Source organism: Apteryx rowi, unplaced genomic scaffold (genome assembly GCF_003343035.1).
Source record: "Apteryx rowi isolate R43461 unplaced genomic scaffold, aptRow1 scaffold_372, whole genome shotgun sequence".
In the NCBI taxonomy this organism is placed as follows: domain Eukaryota; kingdom Metazoa; phylum Chordata; class Aves; order Apterygiformes; family Apterygidae; genus Apteryx; species Apteryx rowi.
Genome location: NW_020450219.1, coordinates 280713 through 302140, shown reverse-complemented (window position 1 = coordinate 302140; position 21428 = coordinate 280713). Strand labels below are relative to the sequence as shown.

The 21428-nt window shown below is 42.4% G+C and overlaps 1 protein-coding gene across 1 annotated transcript; it reads left to right on the top strand.

Annotated features, from left to right (window-relative positions):
• Positions 1 to 253: 253 nt before the first annotated feature.
• Positions 254 to 19454, top strand: LOC112969890 (phosphatidylinositol 3,4,5-trisphosphate 3-phosphatase TPTE2-like). Its single transcript, XM_026073687.1, has 18 exons — positions 254 to 303; positions 2988 to 3065; positions 5082 to 5129; positions 5845 to 6006; positions 6473 to 6592; positions 9445 to 9544; positions 10380 to 10443; positions 10951 to 11015; positions 11602 to 11662; positions 12520 to 12601; positions 12681 to 12769; positions 13995 to 14056; positions 15031 to 15111; positions 16004 to 16109; positions 16754 to 16851; positions 17252 to 17347; positions 17842 to 17912; positions 19183 to 19454. Exons 1-18 carry the CDS (start codon positions 254 to 256, stop codon positions 19283 to 19285), a joined length of 1536 nt encoding a protein of 511 aa, XP_025929472.1. The 3' UTR covers positions 19286 to 19454.
• Positions 19455 to 21428: the final 1974 nt, after the last annotated feature.

The following is a 21428-nucleotide window of genomic DNA, read 5'->3' as shown; positions in this document are numbered from 1 at the left end:
AGGGAGCGTGGGAAGCGGCCCGCGCTCGGGGCTGCGTGGGGTCCTCGGCGCACCCCGGTCACGTTCCCGAGCGCCCTGGCGCCCAGCGGCCCCGCGGGCAGCGGCGGAGCGGCCTGAGCTGCGGGAGTGTCAGCCCTGGCGTCGCGCCGCGGCGCGGCTGCTCGGGCAGGGGCCCTGGGGTCTGCTCACGTCCCTGTGCTCGTCTCCCCTTAACCAGATGTGCTGCTGTTAAGACGAGCAGAGCAAAGGCAAGATGACGACTGTGAGGTACGAGCAAGGGTCAGAGCTGGCGGAAGCTTCCAGGTGGGTGAAACGGCCCGTGCCAGCGTGCGAATCTGGCCTTGAGGTGTCGCTTGTGCTCCTCTGGCTAGAGTGACCTAGTGCCCTCAGTACAACCAAGTCAGAGAAGAATTATGGACTACACTAAGATAATACAGCATACAATCCCGGTATTTTTCCACCCTCTTTAAAATCCTGTTATTTAGGAGGAGTGATATCTTTAAGGAAGGAGGTGTGCTGTTATTGATTTTTTTTTTTTTTAATTACATTCCTTAACTGCTCTTGAGGACTACAGAGTACCTAGCCCAGATGTGGTAGGTTCATGGCAGTTAGTCCTGCTCTCTTCTGGCCTTTGGAAACACTGTCAAGGTCTCTTGTGGGCAGCACCTTGTTCTGCTCTTCTTGAAAGCCTCAAGTCTAAATTCCCCTGCTCTGAGAGTGGTCACAGAAGCTTGTGCTTTGTGTGGATGGAAAATGGGTTCTTCTAGGGCATCCTCCTTTTCCTCCCTTCCACCCCAGCAGTGAAAGACTAGATGCAGTAGCTTGTGGCAGAGAGCTTTTTTCAGCTTAGGTGATAGGTAAGAAGTAAGGTGTTCAGGAAAACAAGCTCCACCTGAAGAAAGCATTATCCAGAACTAGACTCCTTTGAGAGCACAGTAGAAACAATGTACTTAGACTTGTTGTCCGGTTTCTTCTTATGTTAAAGACTGGCTCCCGAACCCAAGACACAATTGTCGCTCTTCATTTAGGTGTAAGAGTTGCCAGCATTACCTCTCAACAGTGCTGAGCAAGTGTCTTGGGTTTTTCTGCCTCCTCTTCCGTGGAAGCTGTCTCATGGGTCCATGTAGCAGGTTTTGCCCTTAGTGGCTGTTTTTAATATCCAAAATGGTTAATCCTGCTTTTCACAAGCAAGCCTTCGAGGTGCCAGTAGAATCTAGGGTACCTCATGCTCTGATATGCACCTTGAAAATACTCAGAGTGACCTAACCTGTGCTCTTCTGCATGTCTGAAGCTATGGCCTCAGGTTAACACTTGTACAATTGAGACATGGAGAAGTCAGTGTTCTTGTGTACTTAAAGGCGCTTGGGACTCAACTCCAGGGCACATGGCAGAATTGATGGACAGCATCTGACGCTAAGTGTATGGGCAATACTGGCTTATTCAGAGCAAAGGATAAAGCAGTATTTGGTGCATGTCATGTGTGCACAAGCATGTGACCTGCAGCAAAAATCCAGTAACAGCAGAAGCATTCACTAAACCTGCTCTATGTTAAGTGGAAATTCCAAGGTGAATTTTCCTTTAAAAACAGCCAGAAGCATAGCTGATGGCCATGTATCTCTAGCACTTTGCTTCAGTTCTAGGAACAAAGTGAGGAAATGGGTCTGGAGACACTGAAGAGGAAAAATTAGGCTTAAACACTGAAAATGCTTGGGGGGGAGGGGAACACCATCATTCTTCTTTAGACTAATCTGAATGCAGATGGTGCAATATTAGCACTGGTTGCTGGAGCTGTAGGATATAACAAGTCATTAGACTTGTGGCTAAAAAGGGGGATGGCCCATGTAGTAGAAACAGTGCCAGTATGTGGGCCCATTGTGAAGGATGAAGAATATTTAGATCTTCTGAGTTGCTATTAATGCTTCAAAAACACTTTAATTTGCCTCAGAACAGCATGGAAGCACCAATATTGAATGTGTGTGCAGCTGTTCCTGCACAAATAGCAATGATGCCAGAGAGCACCACAGCAAGACTTGCTGTGGCTGTGCTATTATGCACCATACTCTGTTTCTGTAGAGAAGACTGAAATGTAGATTCTTGGCTTTGGATGTTACTCTTCCTCTGAAGTCATCCTGGAGCCTTCAAGGCTGCTTTTCGGGTGGCTGAATGAAAACTTGATCTAAAGAGACCTTTAAGGCAGCTATGGCAAGCAGCCACAGACAAAAAAGTGCTGTTCTAGCATTAGCTCAGCTGCTGCTGCTCTGGTCTTCCAATTTCTGGTCTGGTATTCTGCTCTGCACAAAAATGGCTCTGTACTATGGCTTTTTCTGATGCAAGTGTTCATTTTCTGAACAAGTACTTTACTGAAATAGCATTAATGTTTTTGGATTTTTTGAAGTAACTTTGCATCTGCACGTTTCTTGCACTTCCAGAGTGTGGACTAGACACTGAGTCCTCAGCAGACTCTTGGATTACTTGTACATTTTCTTTTGGGTGAATATTTCTTCCAAAAGTCTAATTTGGATTGCTGAAGTGAGGATGGGGAAGGGAAGGAGGAGGGACAGGAGGTAGCTTCTTAAGAAGCACAGGTCATCAAGCAGTTGAAAGAAGTGAGATGCTCCAGCTGGGTGAGATACCTTTTAACCTTTGTAAGGTCAGTCAGTCATGATGCTAGAATGCCAGTTGCTGGGTAGATGCCCTACTCCAGAGGCCCTTATGCTATAGCTGAATGCATCTGTTCTCCAGCCCCTAAGGAAGCTTTTGAAAGATGATTTGCTAGGTGGAACTAGATCAGTACAAGCTAAGGGCTTCTGCCATGCCATCATACAGGGAAGTCTGTCCCCCACCCTGATACTATGCCTGTACTGTGGCCCAGGTTGCTGCTCACTACTCAGTTAGAAGTAACAGTCCCTCTTCTGGAACAATGAGGGGTAGCAATGTATAAAGCTGACATCTGCATTAGGATGTGACTTGTGCTATTCCTTTGCCAGCTCTCCAATGACAGAAGAGCCTGCTATAAAGATTGATGATGGTCGTGATGAGGATAACGAACTGGACAGCTGTTCCAAGTAAGCTAAGTGCCTTGTTTACCCCAAAAAGCTTGAATGTAAAGTCAAAATGAAAAGGCAGATGGCTTTCTGAAGTAGAGAAGCTCGGTAAATCACTTGATATCGAAACTTGTTCTAATGCATAATAAAGGCAAGTAAGTTCAGGGAGCTTTGTCTCTAGAGATGGAAGCTCAACCCAGGAGTTGGTTACAAGTCCATCATATTATGGAAAATGAGTAACTCAAATTGTATTGCATGAATTTTTCCAACCTGATGTGTTTGGGAAGGTATGAAAGCACAATTGCTGGTGAGAATAAGGTGAATTAGTATCTGGGGCTAATGGTAAGTGCTATGCCCTTATCAAGATTGAACTCTCTGAACTTGCTAGTGAGTAACTCTGTTCTTGAAGTAGTTATTTTCTGACTGTGTTTATCACTTGTCACTGACTTAAGGCAGAAGTATGCTATAGGAGCTAATGATCTGGTACTGAGAGAAGCTTGTTTGTCTGTTCCTGTATTGGGAGAACAGTGAGATTAAGTAAACTATCTCAGTTTACCTTGTACAGGACAAGATGTTATAGAATTCAGAACTTGATGCTTTCAAATGCATCTCAAAGACTAAGTACTTGAATGTTGTGCCATATTCACTTTGACTGCTCTAGGATGTTGGCAGGTCAAACTGGAGTAGTGCGTATGCTGCTTTTTTTTGTGTATCTAGTAAGAGGCTTGTCTTTAGCCAGTTGGCTGGTTAGACTATCTCTGAACTTGATAGAGGAGTGCAGCTTAGTTCAATAAACCCAGCAAGATACTACTTCATCACTTCTAAGATGTTCAGCCTTGTCTTAAACTGCTGAGTTATTGATGTGCTAAGGATATGCACAAAGTGGAACTTGATGCTCAAACTACTTTAGAGGAAACAACTAACTTGGGATCATTTGGGTGCAGTATGCATTGCTGAACTGACAAACTTCATGTAACTGTGGTATCTCTAATGTTATGGGGGGAAAAATTGCAGTAACTGTAGTTAAAGGGCAAGAAATGATAGACATGTAAACAATACAAAAAGGAATCTACTGGTACGTACTGTTAGTATGTCAGAATTTTCAGTAGGTCCTACTGAAAAATCTACTTGGAGATCTTTATTCTTAAGTGGTAAAGAAAGCTTCCAGTGCTTCCAGTAGTTAAGTTCTGAGATGACTTAGCAGATTGCCTTAACAGCTTGAACACATTGCTGTCTGAACATGGAGTGTGCAGAGAATGGCTTCTACCTTAGCTCTTGGCAGAGTATCAGGAGACTTGTATCACTACATCTTGCTAGATGAATAAAGGCCTAGCTTTAAACTAGAAGGCTTAAAGCTTACCTGCTAGGCAATAAATCTTCCTTAACTGAAAACAGGGTGTTGGAATCCTGTTAGGGCCAAAAATAACTCTTGTAGTTGAAAGAATTTGGCTTCAGTAATGTCTGTCTTAAGACACTTGTGAATCTTCAATCTGAAAGCCAAACCAACATTCCCTTTTAAAGGTGGAAGAGGAACTTCCTTTCTTCATATTTCAAGAGCACAGAGGTGGTAGTGGAGCTATTAACAAGTACTTTCTTCCAGACCCTCCGACTCTGCAATAAACTAGTATCTCATACGACATGCCTTAAGAGTGATGTGCATGCTTAAATCTTCCTCTTGACCAATAGCTACTACATAAACCCACTCCTTAAAGTCTGTAGCTTGTAACTGAGTGTTATATTGCAGACTTCAGTGTCACAAATTCAGTGACACTAGTGTTTTGCAGAAGTAGGAGTGCTAGACTCTTAGGGTCTGTAGCTAATGAATATAGTTTCCAGCAAGTTGACAAAGCATTGTTTTCAAGTACTGCCTTAACTTACATACTTCATGAATGTAACTGAATAATTTCCTCTTAAAGAAAATCAGTGTGATGCAGAACTCTAAAAACAAAAGAATGTGAACTGCAGTAACACTGCTCTTCTAGCTAATATCAGTAGTAAAATGTCACCTGTCCTGACACTTGTTCTCTTCTCTTACAGTACCATTAGGAGAAAAATTTCTCCATTTGTGATGTCCTTTGGATTCAGGTAAAAATCATGCATGTAATGGTATAGGGGGAGGTAGATGTAGCTGTTACTTCTAGTGTAAGATCATCTTAGAGTTACTTGGAAAATAGTGATGCCAGCCTGCTGCTTCTGAAAATTACTGAACCCCCTGTCTCTCCCCTAAAAAGTGACTTCAAAAAAGTAATCTGATTGGAAAAGCAGCCTTAAACCACAGGTATGACTACATTCTCCAGGAACAGCAGAAAGTCAACTCTAAATGCTACTGACTGGGGCAAAAGCTCTTAATGGCTTACCCTAGATTAAGTGGCAGGCCTTGAACAACCAGTTGGTCAGCTGTATGCTGAAACAAAGTAAGCCTTCAAAGATAGTTACTTTTAAGTGAATGCCTGATCTCTTGAGTGGGGAAGGAGCAAATGTAAAAAGACAGTATTGATACTTGTGTGCTTAAAGCACTCAGGTCTGCAGCACTGTTAAAATAGTTGTGGAATCATTGATTAGTTACTACAGCTGAGTCTGAGTAGAAAACATGCAGCTCCATGTGGATGATGCCATTCTTGCAGATCACTTCAAAAATGCAATTCTGAATTGTTCAGCTGCTTATGCAAGCAGGCCTGAATTTTGCACAAGAAACCCCATGCTTGTCCCAGTGTAAAACAAATCCAGGCTTGTGCTCCTCAATCAGGGAGTGTCAGTAACTGTCCTACTTATCAAGTTGATCTGTGTTGCTTTCTTGCAGAGTATTTGGAGTTCTGCTCATCATTGTGGACATTATAGTTGTGATTATGGATCTGGCTATCAGTGAGAAGAAAAGGGGCATTAGAGAGATTCTTGAAGGAGTTTCCCTGGCAATAGCACTCTTCTTCCTCATTGATGTTCTACTGAGGGTATTTGTTGAAGGGTAAGACTTGGTCAAAGATGAAGTCAGCATGGCAAGACCTCAAGCTAGTCACAAAATAATACTTTAAGCTAGGGACTATGAATGTGGATTACCCTGTAGGCTAACTGCCTGGTCATAGGCAAGGGCTTTGTCTTCTGCCTTGGCTGCATAGATTGGCTGTTACAATTATATAGACTAACTTGTAATATGCTTTTGGTACAAGTGAGCACCTGGAAACTGCGTCAGCATTGCTATCATTTGAGCAGTGTAGACCAGGTGCAAGACTTTTAGTGGTACTTCAGTGCTCAGTGTGTTAACTACTTCATGAGAACCTACCTCTAACAGTAGCTTTGTATAGGCTCTTCTCTCTCTCCTCCCCGACCTGGGTTTTAGTCTGAGTTTTTGGGTTGCTGACAAGTACTTCAGCCTATGGTAGAAGCAGCTTGACAGCTGTGTGGACATCTGTCTAAAACTTGCCTTGTTTCAGCTTCAGGAACTACTTCCGGTCCAAGCTGAATGTTTTGGATGCATTCATTGTGGTGGGCACTCTGTTAATTAACATGACATACTCCTTCTCTGACCTTGCTGAAACAGATCAGATACCAAGGTAAGAATGGCATAACAACTGTTAAATGTGAAATCTAGATGTGATGATCTAGAAATCTTCTTGGGGCACCTCCAAGCTAGCTGTGTGCATACTATATTACAAATAATGGCAGTACTATTTCATAGTACAGGCTAATAAAGAGTAGGGACTCTAGTCTTGCAGTTCTACTCAAGACTGTCTCAGCCTCAAAGGCAGGGACAAACTTAAATATACTGGTTGGGGTAAGCAAAGTGAATAGTGAGGCCAGCAAATACACTACTGCCTCAAGCTCTGAGGGGCACAGCCCTCCTAAAGAAAGGAGAACCTGAGGTGAAATGATGAAGGGAAGAGCTGGATTGTAGTAGGAAGTGGAACAGAACAGGAAAGTTAGAAAACTGAGGGAGGCTCTCCATCCAATGGATCTTGAAATAGAAAGTCACCAGATAATCCTGCTTCCTCTGCCTTGTTTTCCCAAAAGCCCCATAGTAATGTGTGCTGAAGTTTTAGTCTCCTACTAGGAAAGGAGAGTTTACTCTCTATGGAAATATGAATTGAATTAGTTCATGTTCATCTGACTTCTGTAGCTTGATCAGATGAAATCTCCTGTGACAGGAGTTCATTCCTGATGGAGACAATAATACAAGTCTTGGATTAGTTTCTGATCTGCACTAGGTTTGAAGTAGGCAGTGAGACTGTCTTGCACCAGCTTGGGAAACTTCAACTCTTTTAAATTCTTATCTGACTACTGGGTGCATGGAGAAATTCTTTTCTAGAAGAAACCAACTCTTAAGCCTAATTGTTCAAGAATCCAGGGCTGGACAAACATCTGAAAGAACTAGTAGTCTCTTCAAATCCTGACTTGGTTTCAAAAACTAGAGCTCTCAAGGGAGTAGAATTTGCAGGCTCAGAATCACAGGATGCTGTTTTCCACCAATTTTTTTTAACACTAATCTGAGTTAAATGATGACTTCCCATATCTCTGGGCACAGTCTTTATAAGCATCTTTCTTGCCTTTAATGGTAAGATGCATCATAAGAGAGGGATCCTCACCAGCAGTAGCCCTGTCACAGGGCATCTGCACTGCTGTCACTTTTGGGCTCTGTTAATAGTAGGCCTGATCCTGCATTGCTGCAGCCTGTTGCAGATCAGTGTGTGAAGTCCCTTGTATTGTAACTGCTGAAGTTGATGGTTCAGAACAATGTCTGTTTTGCCCTTGGGCCACAAAAAGGAACTGATGCTCTCTAAAGGTACTCACCTGGAGCCTATTGCCTTACCCACACAACTCTTGAGGGTCTCTGTAGGGCTTCTCTTGGTAAAGGCTCTTCAGTCTTGCTTGGAACAAAGTATTACCACCTGGCAGCAGATGATATTTTAGATTGGCTAAATCCCAGACTGAGACAAGAGGGTCTTCCCAGCTAATGTTCCAGTAGTGTTCATATGGTCCAACTAATTTCCTGTAGTCTGCCTGTTTTGTCACCTCTGTCTCCTCATAGCTCTGCCTCCAGAAGAGGATGGAGGYCTTAAAGCAACTTTACAGTCTTAGCATAGTTAGAATCTGAGCAGCTTTCATGCAGATGAGAGCTTATGAGTGTGGCAATAGTCACATTTCTGTGGCAGTTCCTGAGGGTAACATGCCATGATGGAGGGTTGTGGTCTCTCTTTTAACCTGGTCTAGTGGGGTATGGATTGGGACAAATTATTTGCTTCCTTAAAGTCTACTGACCTATAAAGGGACATCACTTGAAGAATGAGAGCTGGGTAACAGTTTGGGAAGTCAGCTAGTTAAGCATTAGCTCCTAAAGGACAGAAGGCAAACGGGTTGAATCCCACAGATCTACAGAGCTGCTTCTTACAATTGTAGTTCAGACTGGGGAGAAAGGCTCTGGAGTCCTTACTCCACCACTTGTTCATCTCCTTGCCTGGCTGCTAGTTTCAAGGGAACTCTCAAGACAATACAGGGTGATACTGGACTAGGAGGGAGATAGGAGAAATGAAGACTTGACCTTAAGATGTCCAGGGCAACCTTGTCCTCATGACATGAACAGGCTCTATGTCAGTAGAGAGCATGCTGTCTTCAGCTGGCAGTAATGGGAGAAAGCTTCAATAATATTTCCCCTGTACTTAAAGTATTCACCAAGCAGAACTTTAGTAGTAAGGTTCTTATCCAAGTGTATCAGGACCTGAAATATGTGCATATGCTACTTAAAGTATCTGCTGACATACCTCATTAAATAATGATTAAATTAGTTTGCCTTAGTCCCTAGGGATACGCAAAAGCAGCTTCCCCTGTGCAGTTTGCTTCTGTAGAACCACTCACATAAGCATCTTGTCTGCTTCAAAGTTCAGTAGCAGTTCAAAGTTTCCCCAGAAGGCTAAATCATCAGATCAAATGGCTGAATGATTAAACAGGATTTATACTCATCTGTTCTCAGACTTCTTAGTTAAGGCATGATGCATAGCCTGTCTAGCTTTTTTCACCTGTTTTTCAGGTGGCTATTTACATTTAAGTGTACACTTGAAAATAAGCTTCAGGGAACAAAAATTCAGGGTTAATAACAGATATTAACTGTTTGGGGAACTTGTTGCTTGCTGAGAAGAAATGCCAGTAAAAGCTTGTTCAGGCAAGTAGGGCAGTACCTAATTCTGTTAGAGCTGTTCAGTACATGTGCCCCCAGAAACCTCAACAATAAAACATGGAGTTCTTCAAGCTTATATTGCAGTTTCTCCAAAATCAACCTGAGAGGTCTTAGTTTGATACATGAAATAAAGTTCTAGGCTGTCTTTGAAACCGTTTTTAAATAGCTTTAAAATACCTTTGCATCTAGGCTTAATTTTGTTTTTTCTTTCGTGGTGAACCTGGCTCTCCCATCTAGAATGGTTACTCTCCTTCGAGTTCTGAGAATTGTCATCCTAATAAGAATATTCCGCCTAGCCTCGCAAAAGAAACAACTTGAAGTGGTGACCAGGAGGATGGTAAGTTGGCTTGGTAACACAACTAGGCTACTACTGCTGTTTCCAACTCTATTTTCTTCCCCAGATAGCCATTAATGAAGAATGAGTGGCAAGACTGCCCACAGCCCATTGGTTTGAAACTGATAATATTGCTTAAGCAACAGTGCTGCTCTGTGTAACTGACAGGGTACTGGAGTTCTGCCTCCAGCTTCAGTGTAGCTAACAACCTCTAGGTCTCTAGTGTTTGAGAGGCTCCTCTTCCTGTGAAGAGATGGCCAGCATAACAAAGTTTGATTGTGATACCACAGTGCATCTTGACTGACTAGTCTGTGCGGTGTGTGGATCACCTTCCCTCACATGGGAAAGGTTGGGAATTTTAATGCTTATGCCACTTACTGCAGGTGGAAAGAACTCTCAGGTGCTATGAAGCATTATCCTATTGTAAATGCTCTTTTTCTAGCTTCATCAGGAAAGCTGTACTTGAAATTTAAGTCCATTTATGTACTTGGGAATAAGTCTTGCTTATGCTGCCTGTAGCGCTCTCCTTCCTTCCCCCAGACACTTGCATTCCAATGACAGATTAATACTGCAGTTTGCAGAATTGGCAGTGCTCCTTCCACTAGAATGAACTTTGATACTTCAGAGCAAAAGTGCTATATGGAGCCTCTACTACTTATAGTAACATAATAAAGGCTACTCTCAGTTAGTGCTGTTAACTTTGCTATAGCAAAATGAGGCTCTGCTACTTGTGACTTAGCTTCATAGGCTAGATGAATGGTGTTTCCTAGTAATAGGCAACACTTGTTGATCTTTAGCATTCCTTAGGAGGACTTCTAACTCTACTCCTTTTTGGCAGGTCTCAGAAAACAAAAGGCGTTACATGAAAGATGGCTTTGATCTGGATCTCACTTATGTTACTGGTTTGTAGAACTCTTGTAGAAACAAATGGCACCTTGCAGCCTATAACATCCTGTTAACACCAATTACTGTAGTTAATGAACACTGACATGAAGTAGAGGAAGCCTTTTCAGTAGACAATGAAATCTAATACAAATTCAAACTTGGCATATTCCTCTTCTGTGGGACTTTATAATATGGATTCTTGGCTCTGATGTCCTTCAAGGTTTAACAGCTTTTTGGAAGAGGTTGTATATGCTGTATGTAATGATAGAAATTCCCCTGAGGTGTAGGGAACCAAAGTTAAGAAGCTATTGACTGGCTTACTGTAGTATTTTGCCTCTGTGTGATTCTGTGGAGACTGCTTAATAGCAGCTGATCCTTCAGGAAGGCTCTGTTCTATATCAGCAGCTGATCCTGCTCTAGCTATGCTAAATGYACAACAGTCTCTGAGAAATGGGCAGGCAGTTCCTATAACTAGGGTAGGAATTGGCAATTTCATAATGTTCTCAATCATGTCTTCTCCACAGATCGTATTATTGCAATGTCATTTCCATCTTCTGGGAAGCAGTCTTTCTATAGGAACCCTATAGAGGTAAAAAGCCCCTCTGTTCTGGCAAGTTCAGTATTTCTGAATGCTGTTTCACTTCTAGKTTTCCAATAGCTTGTGTGTGGACTAGATTATCAAGTTACTTCTAGTCCTGCTGGTTGGAATGACTAAATGACGGTCTCCAACTTGCTGCCCTGTTCATTGTGTAGACTCTCAACTGAGCCTGGTGAGACGCATCTCATATGCGGAATGTGGACATACTTGGTGCTCTGATACTCCTTTTTTTTAGGAAGATGTCAGAGAACCAAATCATTCTGTCTCAGGCTAGTAATAGTGTGAGTAGTCAGAATTGTTATCTAGTCCTCTAAAAGACATGTGATGTTGGCATTCATGCCTTTTCTGGAGTAATGCTGCCTCATATTAAGCATAAATGTGGAGGGAAAGGAAGATAGTCACAGCAGTGCTTTCAGAATAGACAAGAACCTGAACTGTTGGACTGTAGAAGCCTGTCTGAGTGCTGTTTGTTTATGCAGTTGCTGACTTCACTAGGAAAATGTGAGGGGGCAGTAGAAATAAAGAATAGAGCACTAACTACTCTGAACTTGGAATTAGTATTTTGTTAACTTTTCAGGAAGTTGCAAGATTTTTGGACACCAAACACAAAGACCACTATAAAGTCTACAACCTCTGCAGTAAGTATATTTATCAGTCTTTCAATATAGTGTGTATATAATTAGCACCTGAACAGAGAAACATCTCTTGAAAATGTGATGCAGACAATATGTGATCTTTAAGAATTTCAAATCTATCAAAAGTACATAACTACCTGTACCTTCTGGCCTCTATGTGGCTATTGATCTTGAGCATCTGATGCATCATACTAGTGCCTGCAAAACAGATACTTGATGCCTTGCAGTTCAGACTTCCTTCCCATGCTGAACAATTGCTTCCATGTTCTGCAACTCTTTATACAGTGGATAGAAAACTAAGAACCTGGGCTAAAACTTGGGGTGATGTTGGAGAGTTTTCTAGTGAAGGCTTAGAATAAGGTAAAGGAGGAGTTAAGAGCCCTCTTGTTCAGAGGTGGCTGAAATGATTGAAAAAACCTACAGGAACAGCTATCTTATGGTTTGTTTACAGCTAAATAATAGAGCATCAGAGCTGGAAGCTGGCAAGGTATGACACAAAATAAGAATTGATATTGAATCCCTGAAAAGGCAAAACTGTCCTGTTAGCCAGCAGAGGAATAGATGAAAAGTCATGGAGGAAGGTGGCAGTAGCTCCTCACAGCCTGTCTGTAGGTGACTGATGTTGGGGTTGACCCTGACAGTACTTCAGAGCACTAACTCTCAGATACCTAAGTAACCTGTATGGGGAGGAATGTCTGTCTTTGTCCATAGATGGCTTTTTCCACTTAGATCCATCAGTTCTATCAGTACTGTACTTGAACACTCAGATATATGCTCAGACCAGCAGTCAGGAGTCTTAAGCCACTTTTGTTGCAAGCATATTCCCTTTCCTGGCATAACCCTGGATTTTTTCCTTATAGGTGAAAAAGGCTATGACCCGAAGTACTTCCATTACAGGGTAGAAAGGATCTTTATTGATGACCACAATGTCCCAGCACTAGAGTGAGTATTGTCCAAAAAAATACAGGGCAGTAATAGTTCTATATGACATCTTGATCACATTAATTTCCCTCTTATCTAGGGACATGCTGAAATTCACTGCCAGTGTCCGTGAGTGGATAAATCAAGATGAAAAGAACATCATAGCCATTCACTGTAAAGGAGGCAAAGGTAGGACTTTCTTGTGTGTGCATGTCACAAATTACTTGCACACCATTCTTATCCTGACTACTTTGGTTTAAGTACAGGTTCAAAACATAGCAGAACTAGTATTTGTCAAGCTACACTAAACCCATCTTGTGCTAACACTGAATAGCATCAGTATAATGCTGCCTATTTTGTGTTGTACAACCCCATTTCTAGGTAGTCCAGATCAGGTCTCAATCTAAACTGGCACCTGATCTCTTAAAATGGTCTTCAATAACTTCCGGCCATCCTGACTGTGCTGATAGAGAGCTATTGAAGCTGCCATTTTCAGAAGTGTTAAGCTGTTACTGCGGCTCCCTGCCAGCCTGTCACCTACACTGAGTATCCTGCATGATAATGTAGCTAGAGCTGTTGAATTTCTGGATGGGGGATATCCTGGGTACTGATGAATCTTAAAGATATATAAGGCACTGAGATGTGGAATAGAATGTACTCTTTGGGGGACAGGCTAGTGAAAGCTTCTGCATGTGAGCTGACCTGCAGGTTCTTTCTGCAGTCTGTAGTAGTGCTGCAGCTGTTGAAGTGTGTAGGTAGCTGGGCAAATAAGCAAATCATCCTGCATACATCTGCCCCATCTTCAGCCACCTGCTCTTACCATTCCAAATACTTGGATTAAACCAGAGTAGTACTTGGCATACAAAGCCTTTATCCTCAATGTGAAACATAGCTTAAAAGGCTTTACAAAAATAGACATTGAAACTACCAGCAGACCAAAACCAGCTTGAAGAATGTGTGGAGGGAGGGGTAACTTCACCTCTGAGGCAGTAAATCCAAATGTAAGGCAATATTGGAGTGTTTGTGCTAGCAGTCTTGACTGATTGCTGCCTTAGGGTTGGAAAAGTTGAGGCAAAGAAGTAACTCTTGACTTCTAGGGTTGGCAGTACCAGTTCAGTCTTATCTAGTGTGGGACACTTGACTCTGTCCCCTGCTAAATGGAAGCCACTGATACAGGCCAGCTTCCTAAATCTCTAGTAATTCCACAAAGAATTGTGGGGACTGCTTTCAAGGAACAACCTAGCCAACTGCTTTGTCTTAATCTTCTCAGAAATACTGTGGGGTGTATGTGTTTTTAACCTAGTGGTGCTAATCTCATTCTCTTCTGTCTCATGGTTTATAACTTCATCTTTGCAAAAAGAATTGTAAATACACTTAAATTCCTGTAGTTCAATATGTCTCATTTCTATTAYAGGCAGGACTGGAACAATGGTCTGTACCTGGCTCATAGACAGTGACCAGTTTGAGAGTGCAAAGGTGAAGACTGTTTCTCTTCCAACTTGATTCTTCTGGTGTTGAAAGTACTCCTTTAGAATTTGTTTAATTGGTGGAATGCACTAATACTTTGCAAAAAGCCTATATTTGAAAAAAGATACTGTAAACAGTCCCTGGAAAAAGCTTTCTGCAAACTCTGCTACTATGTTAACTCCTTTTTGACAAAGACTCTTCTTGATCAAAGATTTGGGAGAGTGGAGCCTAATAGGATACCAACTTTGAACCAATTTTTTTTGGTGGGGGACACATAATAGACCTAGGATCTTGAGCAACAATTAAAACTGTCTAGGTGGCTTTTGAGCATGCTTTACTAAAGGTAGCATCAGTGTTCTTAAGCAGCCTTGTGCAGTTCTTGCTTTCCTTACCACCCTCACGTGGTGTGAGGCATCAAGAGTTGCCTGTGGTCTTGATTTGACTGCCAGCATTACTGCAAGATGCCCTTCCAAGCCTTCTGGGGAAAAGGGAGAAAGATCAGGAAGCACTCGGCTGGGGCAGATTCATGTTGATCTGCCAGACCTGGGATACTGATCTGGAGACCTGGGTTGCTGAAGGCCCAGGTCACTAGGCTGTCTAAGGTGGTGTGCATGTCAGTTTGGTTTCTTCCTTTTTGCTGAGTTTAGTCTATAGAGATTCAAACTAATGTTCAACTTTCTGTCACAGGCCACGCTAGAAATACTAAGCAATTGGTGTAGAACCATCTATAAGTGCAGGCTCTTTGAAGGCAAGGGATTATTAGCTCTCTTCTGGGTGACAGACTTAATGTATCTGGCTTCTAATTAGTAATTCTTGTTCTAGTTAAGCTCTCTTAGGAGATATATTGTCTACCCCCTCACTTGTGTAGCTTGGCTTGTGCTCTGTTACTAGATTTGAATTAAAAAGTTAGTATTATACTACTGTTCCCTGCATGGGAAGGGGAATGGTGGCAGTGTCTTAACACTTGAAATCTTTGTATGTAGGAGAGTTTGGACTACTTTGGGGAGAGAAGAACTGATAGAAGTACAAGTACCAAATTTCAAGGAGTTGAAACTCCATCCCAGGTAAGCCTGAGTAGGTCCAGTAGCAGTAGCCAAACTAGCTCTGTGGGCTTTTAAGCCCTTCTCTTGCATTGTTTTGAGTTGTAGCTTCCTACTGCATTCTGAACTCCCAAACTCACTGTACTCTTTAGTCTTTATTTTCCTTATAGAAAGGCTATCAACTGGTAAGGTTGTACCACATCTCCCTCACCTTTATCCAAACACATTCCTTATACATCTGTTCATAACTTCATTAGCTCTGGTTCCTAATATCCAAGATGGCCCTGTAAGACAGCTGGGCTGTGTATCAATGCCTTGCTGAAGCCTGTAGCCTGGCATGGAAAGGGCTATGGTACTGCTGTAGCTGAGTGGAGGAATGCATCCTGTAGAGATAGCGGTTACAGGGAAACATGAAACATGCTATTGTCTCGGGCCTCAGTTTGGGGCCCTTTACTCATCTTGACTCACCACATAACATGATAGGCAGAGATGTGCTGAGACAAAGCTGGTGGCTGAGGGATTCCAGTTGCTAGTGTAAAACAGAATGGAGCAATGGAGCACAACCATCTTTCAGTATGTACTTGTTTAAAATGGGAACATCTTTTAGCTCTTTAAGGAGTGAAATGCTTAAATGCACAGTATAAATGCCTCACTTTCTGCTAGACTCAAAAGTACAGATTTCCTCTTGAAATGCCAAATATAGGTACTGTTTAAAATTTAGTTGTTCAATCTGTCTAGACCCTTAACAAGGGGTTGCTTGAACTGGGGAGGGGGAAGAGAATGACTGAGTACTTTCTACTTGGCACTGGAATTAAGGGAGCTATGAGCCTGGAGATCTATTTAATCCTGCTTTTGACTGGAATTAGTCTGTGAGGTGCAAAAGCTGTACATAATGTCTGGGTTTTTTGCATTACAGAGTAGGTATGTTGGGTATTATGAGATCCTGAAAAACAAGTATAACTTGAAACTCCCACCAGAGAGACAACTCAAAATAAAAAACCTCAAAATCCACTCTATACACGGTAAGAATTCTTGAACTTGGTCATTCCTCTATCTGATAATAGCTTTCTAGTACAGGCAACTGAACTCTTTACTGTCTCTCTTCCTAAGCCCATGATAGGAACATAAACTTACTAGGATTTGAGAATTCAAATGGCACAGTTAAAATGCAATGAAAAGCACATTAGAATGCAATTCCCCCCCACCTTGCATGTTCTATCTCTTTCTGGGTATCTGGTCAAATGGTGGCTCACATCAAACCTGCTCTGTTTTGGGAGGGGAATCAGTTATCAGGTGAGGTTGACATGGAACTGGATCCATTAATGTTCCTCAGCTTGATACGCATGTATCTTTGTACTTGTAATGATAGTATTGATGAAAGGCTGAGTACAAAATTCAGCACTACTCACTTTGAGGGGGAGGTCTTAAACTGCTGTTCTTGTTCAGTCAGTGAAGCTAGACTCTGTAGGCTACTCCTAGCAGTACTTGCTGCTACTTCAAAGTACAGCTTTCAACCACCGAAGCTTGAGCTGCTTTCAGCATCCAAGTTCTCTAAAATCTATTGYAAGGCATTTTGAAAGGAGATGCGTTCAAGTAGGATTGATGCACTTGGTTTTCATTACCACTTGTGTATGCACTCTGCTATAATGCAACTTTTTCTTCTTAGGAGTTGGGAAAGGCAATGGAACTGATATGAAAGTGCAGATAATAATGAGAAAGGAAGTTGTACTGGAGTGTGTTTGTGCCACTCAGGCTAACTGCAAGGTAAGAATATTATGAACTCATGTTAGCTGAGTCAACTTATAAATCAACTTTCAGCTTCTGTGAAAGTGTGCTCCTGTAAGAGTTGAATACTGCACATGAGACTACCTAAACAGACACTGTAGATTCTGTTGAAGGTAAAATATCCAAACTTTGCTAAAATGTAGGAAAAATAGTGGAAAGATGGTGAAAAACTTCCAATTTTCCTAGAAGTCAACACTTAACTAGTGTAATGAGTAAATGAGTGTTTTACTCATATCTGAGTGACTTGAATTGTTGGCTACTGTTATAGCACTGCAATCATTTGTTTGCAATGAATGGGTAGCTTGGTATTGTCATCAATTAGTCTCTTGTCTCCTTGTGGTAGATTTTCATGAAAGTGTTACTCTGTTCTGTTACCCAGCTCTTCTTTGACTCTGAAAATGACTCTGTAGTCATTGGCTTGGAAGACAGCCCTGTTATAAGTGGTGATGTGAAAGTCAGATTTGAGTCACATTCTGTAAGTATAACAGCATGAAGACAAGCCTCTGAGCTTGAGTAGGAGCAGCAGTGCAAACTGCAGCTGGGTCTTGGCTGGCTCTGCTGTGTGGCTCCCTCCCCAGTGACTGCTGCTCTGTGGGGTGGCCCCATTGCAACAGCTGTTGTTCCATCCCCTGTGCAGTGAGTGATGGGGAGGTAGCAAGTGTTGCTGTATCAACCTATGCAGACAGGGAGGGAGTCTGGTTGTTAACATAGGTACTGAATTAAGATGTCTCAGTTGCACTGTTGCTTTTAATGAGTCTCTAACCTCATCATATTAAGTTTGGCTGGTCCAGTCTCAAAACTTCAGTGAGAATAACTCTGGTGTCATATTGGGCTTTTCAAGTGTACTAGCTCTGGYTGGAGCTGTAGCTTCTTAAAGCAAATTACTGAGAGCAGGTGAGAATTCTCCTCTGTCTACAAAAATGAGTCCTACTGTCTAATGGAATCCTTAAACAAGATCTTTATGTCTAGGCTCTCCCAAAAGGCTATGATGACTGCCCATTCTTCTTCTGGTTCCACACTTCCTTTATTGAGAATAACAGGTAAGTGATCAGTGACTGCTTTCAGATCCTAACTTCTGGTGTCTGAGCAAAACTGACTTGCTAAACATAGTGCTGAGAGCTGAGATAGCTGGCTGATCAAGCCTGTCTTGACTTTTGTGTGGTACTGGTCTGACTCTCCATTTTAACTTGTAAACAGGCACTTGGCACACTTGTGCTGTGCCAAGTGCTTTAAATATGTGAGATCTATCTTAATCAGGTTAACTTATTGGACTCTTCCCTAGCTCTCTTTCTAAGTATTTTTAATTACCTTAAATGTCAAAAGATACTGCTAACTATTCAAACTATAGGTTTCTATAGCATGGCTGCCTGTGCAGCTAGAAGTCAAATTCAGCAGCTTAGTAGAAAAAAAATTAAGACTAGTCAGAGATGCTGATGATGCTTGGGATCCCAAGGAGTGGCTCTTTACTGCTTCTCAAGCTCTTGATAAGACAAAACTACAGTGGTAGACTTTTCTTGTTGAGACTAGAACTCCTGGTGGAACTCCAACTGGCAAAAGCTTGGCTTGTCTGTCTTGCTAGCAGAGTGATGTAGAAATGCGGAGACATTGTACCTAAATATGATAGTCTAGATGGGGGAACAGTGAAATAGGAAGGGAACCATCTTAATTGGTCTCACCAGAGTGTGAGAGGAGGTAGCAATGAGTCTATGTTCATAACTCTAGACTTAATGTTGAGCCAGCAATGCACCTTATAGTCTAGATGCAGTGATCTAGGTAGACTAAACCAATGACAGGGCTGTTTGCCTGCTGGCTGATTGGAGCAGAGATGGTACTGTTGCAGTGCTAAGGCAGCCCTCCTATCTCCTCATTCAGCTACAGCTGATCAGTTGCTGCCAAGTGATCACTATAAACAAATTTAGTAAGCATTAAAAGTGGAGAACATGGCTGATGAGCTTGTTGAATACTGAATCAAATACAAACTGACCTTCCTGATAGCAGGTAAATTCCTGTCACATGTATCCCATACAGAGGCATTTAGCTGGAGATAATACTGACTTTACTCAGTAACAATTTTGCAGATGTATCTTGGGGCTCTGGGAGGTGTGGGGGGAGAGGGGAGAAAGGTCAGGTTATTTGTGTTTCTCACTACTTCAGGTGAAAAGTCCCCTGCAGATATGGCTAATGTTTATCCAAGCTCAAAATCCAGGGCTGTATTTGATACTTCAGAGATGAGCTTTAAGTTCTCTCTTGGCTTGCTGAAAGGCAAAGACTATCTCAGGCTGCAAAATACATTATTGAATCTTGTTTCAGACTCTACCTTCCCAGAAATGAGCTGGATAACCCTCACAAGTCTAAAATGTGGAAAGTCTACAGTGAGATGTTTGCTGTGGAGGTGAATTTCCTTGAACCCTAAGGGAAGGCTGCGAGAAGGAAAGCACTTAAAATTATCTTCATTCATGAAGAATGTCTTACTTTTTCAGTATGAATTGAAGCAGTCTTCCAATGTACTTAATGTATTTCTATGTAGATACAGCTTCTCAAATAAACTATGACATGAAGTTCTGTTGTGCAGAGCAGTAATACTCTGAAGAACTAGCTTAGTATCAGCTGTCATGTTAATGAGCTGTTGGAGCTTCTGGAGCTTTTACATACAGATAATGGATGCATTACATGACAATTGGATGCATTTACATACAGATAATCATTACTTTATTAATCTGACTCTTGTCTGTCTCTAAGCAAGAACATTCTCCTGACAATGGGTAGAGAACAGTCTGCAGGACACCCTTGGAAAAGTCCGAGACACCTTCCCTCAGTATTAGGGTTTTTCCACAGGTCAGTTGAAGGATGGGAATTGGGGGGAAGAAGAAACAGTCATCTAGCACAGGCAGACTAAAACCTCTTGAATGGAAGTCCTCTGAAGAGTGATTCAATACCAAATGTAACATCCAGTGAGTAACACCTGGCCTGAGAGCTGACTGGCAGCTTGCTGTGGGGTTGGAGATGGCCCTACAGCAGGGGACTTCATGCAATACAAGAAGCAGGTTCTTCCTTTCTGTCTCCTCTTTCAGCCTCCACCCTCTGTCTGGCAATCACTGCTCTGCCACTGTATCTCCGCACTCATCAGCTCATGAGCATGCTGGTTATCTGGGGCTTGCCTTAATACCTGCATGTGAGGGGATTGATCTGTGCTTTTGTATCTCTGGGCTAATACTGTAAATACTTACTGAACCTCTCTTGAGCTCCACTTGTACATGAAATGTATAAACTTATATGGTGCTTATTCTGCTTCAAACTGTTCTCAGCAGTGCAGCTCTTCTCTGAAGACTGTTCAAGCCTTCCTTGTTCTGAAGCAGTTTGAGGTTAGCTTTTTTTTTAAGGCTTCCTTAAAGTACTCTGGATATTCAACATGTGAAGCTCTTTACTTTTCCTCTTGGTTCCTGACAATAGTGACATAGCTTTCTGTGGTTAATGCCCAGTTAATGAAATAAGCATAGGTCCTACACCTTTCAAGTGTTTGAGGGTAGTGGCATACTATGAAGTACATGTGTGGACTCAAGTTTGGCTATTGCTGTGTGCTCACCAGGGGAGCAGGGTGTTAGAAACCCTCACCTAATAGGATATAGTTTATATCAGGCCTGTACTTCAACTGTGGAAATCTCTCTAATGACCAGAAGCATCCTACAAATGTTCTGCAGTTCTAGGTGTGGGACACCATGAGCCTGGGTCACTTTTGGGGCACCTAAATGTTGTGAATGGCTGTAGTCCAAACTGCTGTGCAAAGCAGGCCCAGCTGAGGCACACTGTTTAGCTTTGCTCAGTTCTGAATATCTGGAGGTGGGGGGTTCACAGTGCTTAACAACCTCAACCTTTTTTCATTCCCTGGTTGGAATTTCCCATGTTACAGCTTGTGACTGTTGCATCTTGTAGTCTTATGTGTCTCTGAGAAGAGTCTGGCTCTACATCCTCCTACTACATAGCTGTAGATGGCAATAAGATTTCCCCTCTGCCTTCTCTCAAGGGTGAACAAACCCTGTTCTTGCCACTGTCCATCCTGGTGACTTTCTGCTTCACTTGCTCCAGTATGTCAATGCCTTTCTGGTATTGGGGAGCATGAAACTGGACACTATTCCAGACTTGGTCTTAAGAGATGTGGGAGGCATGAATGGAGGGCCAGAACTGCTTAACCTGTTGGCACTGCAGCCTGGTATGCAGCTGGCCTTTGCTGCAAGGGTATACTGGCTTGTGCTCCACTTATCCATCAGGCCCTCTTTCTGCAAAGCTTTCTAGCCAGTTGGCCCTGAACATGTAGTGCTGCATCTATCATCAGAGGCTGCAAGAACTACCTCAAAGCTGTTGCGCACAAACTCCACAGTATGTCACTACTGAATTATATACCTACCTAAAACTGCCCCTCAAGGTTAAGGGGTGTTGGCAAAGTTAATGCAGTTCCTCTAATTCTACTACTGCTAAGATTTAGCTGGAGAAAAGGAAGAAATCCTGTTTACGCAGGAGAATGAAGCTGTGCCACTAGAGGGCGACTGAGCAAGAATAGG

What these genes read in the sequence shown, in the direction of transcription:
- LOC112969890 (XM_026073687.1), top strand. Translation starts at nt 254, where the DNA reads ATGACGACTGTGAGGTACGAGCAAGGGTCAGAGCTGGCGGAAGCTTCC. An exon ending in GAACTGGACAGCTGTTCCAA is followed by an intron (nt 3,066 to 5,081) that starts GTAAGCTAAGTG and finishes CTTCTCTTACAG; the next exon opens with TACCATTAGGAGAAAAATTT. An exon ending in TCTATAGGAACCCTATAGAG is followed by an intron (nt 11,016 to 11,601) that starts GTAAAAAGCCCC and finishes TTAACTTTTCAG; the next exon opens with GAAGTTGCAAGATTTTTGGA.